At 37.6% G+C, this 3,948-nt stretch overlaps 1 protein-coding gene across 1 annotated transcript; it reads right to left on the bottom strand.

The window, feature by feature from the left end:
- Nucleotides 1-1,416: 1,416 nt before the first annotated feature.
- Nucleotides 1,417-2,361, bottom strand: LOC110258875 (olfactory receptor 5D14). The gene has a single exon (XM_021082118.1). The coding sequence runs from the start codon at nt 2,359-2,361 to the stop codon at nt 1,417-1,419; it is 945 nt and encodes a 314-aa protein (XP_020937777.1).
- Between the last annotated feature and the right edge of the window lie 1,587 nt (nt 2,362-3,948).

Here is a 3,948-nt window from a genome sequence, read left to right as displayed (position 1 = left end):
CCCACAGCTGGATTAACAGGACATTCTGATAGGCAGAAAACAAGATCTCAGAGTAGTTTTCATTTGTGTTTCAGTTATTATGAGTCAGGCTATACAATTCTTCACGTTTAGGGTCTATTTGTATTTCTTTAGTATAGACTGTGAAATTATATCTTATTGTAACTTTTTCTAGAGGATTGTCATTTCTTCCTCTGCTGTATATGACATAGTGGTAACTTTTTCTCACTTTGTTATTTGTAATTTTATTTCATTTTCTACTATTTTGCCAAGAAGTTTTATATATATTCATGTAATGTTAGTTTTAAAGTGACTTTTAGAACTCTCTTTTGATGTGTGAAATAAAGCAAGATCTAATTGTATTATTTTCTCATATGGCTAATGATTTGTCCAAATATGACACTGTTTGAATAATGGGGTTTTAATATTTTAATTATATACAGATAGCCTTTGTAATATAATTTGCTTTAATTTTTAGGTGGTTTGTAAACAGATATTTGTGCTTATTCAGCCATTCATATAAGCATTAGAACAGAACTTTTAAAATATGAGCTCAGTATTTCCTGATAGAGTGTATATTACATCCATACTAGCTTTAATGCATATGAAAGAGACTAGATAATGCCTGTAGAGATTTCCAAACCTAGTAATAGTGAGACTGAAGCCTTTTGAGTAATAATATCCAAGAATATCAAAGAGTATTGAAATGACAAAAATGATGGTCCTTTCTGAAGGACAAAACATATTTCTGTGACCTAGAAATACCATGGTAAAAAAGCACTAGATTTCGAATCACCAGAAGTGCCTTCCTCTCTCATGTTGGTCATTTTCAGATCAGTTTCTTGAACCTCTATGTCATCACCTACACAATTGGTCTAAGTGTCTTTGCCCTCTGTACTTCTTCATGTAAGCTGACTGAAGCATAAGACTGTCCATCAATAGAATCCATAGAACCCAACGGATGAAAGTATCAGAAAATAAATAAAAGTGCCCCCTCACTTTTATCACACAGCATATCCATCTATCTCTCAACAATTGCATGATGCTTCAGTGAGATGCAATACAAGAGACTTTAAGAGCAAGTGAGTAATTGTCATAGGCAGCAACAAAAAAGAAAATCCTTTTCTATGATGAGTTAACATCATCCAATCACCAATTCCCCATGTTGAATCTTTGCTTTTGCTTTGTAATATTTTATTTGTTTGCTTTTAGAGAATTTGAAGAAATAAGTGCTTTATGGCTGAACTCATGTCAAATTAATCCCAGAATTTACTTCCTTTGCATTACCAAGTGATTTGAACTAACCAAATTAACATGTTAACATCACAGACATCTATAAAAACCTCATGCAAGTATATGCTATGGGTTATAGAAGGCTCTGCTCCTATTTTTCATGGAGATTTAAGACGCCCCTTGACATCAGTGAAATGAGACTTTTGTGTCTATTAATTTCTGGAAGGCATCCTTCACATCTTTATTCCTCAGGCTGTAGATCAGAGGGTTCAGCATGGGGTTGACCACTGTGTAAAATACAGAGGCCACTTTGACAGTCTGTCGAGAGTTCTGGGAGTTGGGCACACAGTACAGGGAAAGGATGGTCCCGTGGAAGATGGTGATAGCGGTCAGGTGGGAGGCGCAGGTGGAGAAGGCCTTGCGGCGACCACTGACAGAATGGATGTTTAGGACCGTAACAAAAATGAAGACATAGGAAGTGAGGATTATAAGCAGTGTACTCACCTCATTGAAGGTGGCAAAGCCGAAAAGTAGCAGGTGTGGAATGCATATGTTGGAGCTTGAGACAGCAATGAGAGCCGTGTATTCACAGAAAAAGTGGTTGATTATGTGATGCCCAGAAAAGTTCAATTGGAGAGCATAGCAAAGGAGTACCAAGGGGCCAAACATACCCCAGAAATATGACCCAGCAACCATCAGGGCACAGAGCCTCTGTGACATGACCACTGTATAAAGCAGGGGATTGCATATGGCCACAAAGCGGTCATAGGCCATCACTGCCAACAAGAAAGACTCTGTCACCACAGCAGTGCAGGACAGGAAGTACTGCAACATGCAGCTAGAGTAGAAGATGCTTTTATCAGCCATGACCAAGTTCTCCAGGAGCTTGGGAGTAACAATGGAAGAGTAACAAAAATCAACAAAAGAAAGGTGACTAAGGAAAAAGTACATGGGGGTGTGAAACTTGGGGTTAATTTTGATGATTACTATCATCCCAAGATTTCCTACCAGGGTGATAATGTACATGATCAGAAACACGAGGAAGAGGGGAATCTGAAGCTCTGGGTAATCTGTGAAACCCAAGAGGGCAAAGGTTATCTCCACACTCAAGTTTCTTGAAGCCATTAGCATAATGCCTTTGAAAAGAAGGGGTGGGGGAAGAGAGTTGTTCCTGACAAAGAGAAGATATACAGAAATGAGTGGAAAACATGTCATGACATTCTACAGTGGACTAAGGAAAATGAGGAGAAAGAATTATCCATCTTAAACCCTAGTTTCTTCCACACAGAGCATGCCTCATACACATAACGGCTGAGGATATACCAAACCAAGCTGAGTCTCTGAAATGTCTTTGCTTTCCCATTGCAATTGATGTTTCCATATGAAATACTTATCATATTATAGTTTGTAAATCCACCCATTAGCTAGTAACATAACATGAACATACTGTTAGAAAACATTTGCACATAAATACATAAACTAGTGAAGGAGTCTAAGAAAAAACATAACATGTTGGCTGCAAAGAACAATATGTATTGCTAGTGTATTCTGCCTGCATACACAAATCAATATGTTTCTCTTCTAAGGATAAAGTAAATTAGTAGAGAAATCTAAGAACAGAACATAGCAATCCCATTTTAGCACCTTTTGTTCGGTGATAGCTAATTTTCTCATGGGATATTTCAGCTGCTGAGGAGGACAAGGGCTCATTTTGAATTCTGAATGTAGTGCACACTTTATTAGCATTTATAGACTATGAATTCTCTTCCATTGCAGCCCTAGTCATTGTATAGATATCTCTTAAGGCCCACAAGACATATCAGGTAAGAATTCCTTCAGAATTAACCAGTTCCCAGATTTTCAGTTGGGGCACACTGGGTTAAGAATCTGACCGTAGCTGGTTCAGGTCCTGAGGATGTGTGGGTTCAGTCTTTGGCCCAGTGCAGTTGGTTAAAGGATATTGTTTTGCCACAGCTGCAGCATAGGTGGCAAGTATGGCTTGGATTCAATCCCTGACCTGGAAATTTCCATATGCTGCAAGTGCAGCCATTAAAAACTAATAATTGTCCTCATTCTTGTGAAAATTTATATATCAAATTAAGGTGCATATAGAGCAATATGTATAAATATTTACATCCAGGAGGTTATCTTATTTGTGAAATAGCTTCCACTTGTCAGGAGGCCAACTCTGCATGGTTGTTCACTTCTTTCTTTAATATTATTGGACTCAGGATTGGATAGCATTTACAGTGAATTAACATAAAAAGAAAAGTTAAATAGATCCTATTTACCATATAAAGAATGTAATCCTTTTACTGCTTCATAAACAGCCTGAAAACTTACCTGCTACAGAGAAGCAGGTCACCCCCACCCAGTTTCTCTGTAAAGTGGGTATTTCTGGAGCACCAAATTTCTTACATCAACCTTTGTAGCCCTTGGGACTCAAACTCTAGAGGATCACTGGCAATTTATTCCCCACAAGCATCAAAACAGGTCATTAAAGCAAATGGCAGGTCTCTTTTACCATTTTAATGACTGTAATTTCTTTAAAATTACACAGAGTAACAGTCGCTTCAAATTGACTACTAGGCTTTGTTTGCACATAACTGAAATGCCCTCTGGAATTAATAAAACTAACCTAAGAAAAGGCAACATTTTATATATATGTAAAAATTGAGGTTCACAAATGGAAGCTGATTCACATCACTTTCTTTGCAT

The sequence above is a fragment of the Sus scrofa genome, chromosome 1, assembly GCF_054392235.1.
Source record: "Sus scrofa isolate SSC_HxYL_T2T_F1_AM1 chromosome 1, Sscrofa_HxYL_maternal_Yorkshire_Landrace_v2.0, whole genome shotgun sequence".
Taxonomy (NCBI): Eukaryota; Metazoa; Chordata; class Mammalia; order Artiodactyla; family Suidae; genus Sus; species Sus scrofa.
The sequence above is the reverse complement of the archived record's forward strand: the minus strand, read 5'-3'. Positions and strand labels throughout refer to the sequence as shown.

Coding starts and splice junctions, on each gene's coding strand:
- LOC110258875 (XM_021082118.1), bottom strand. CDS start 2,361: ATGCTAATGGCTTCAAGAAACTTGAGTGTGGAGATAACCTTTGCCCTC.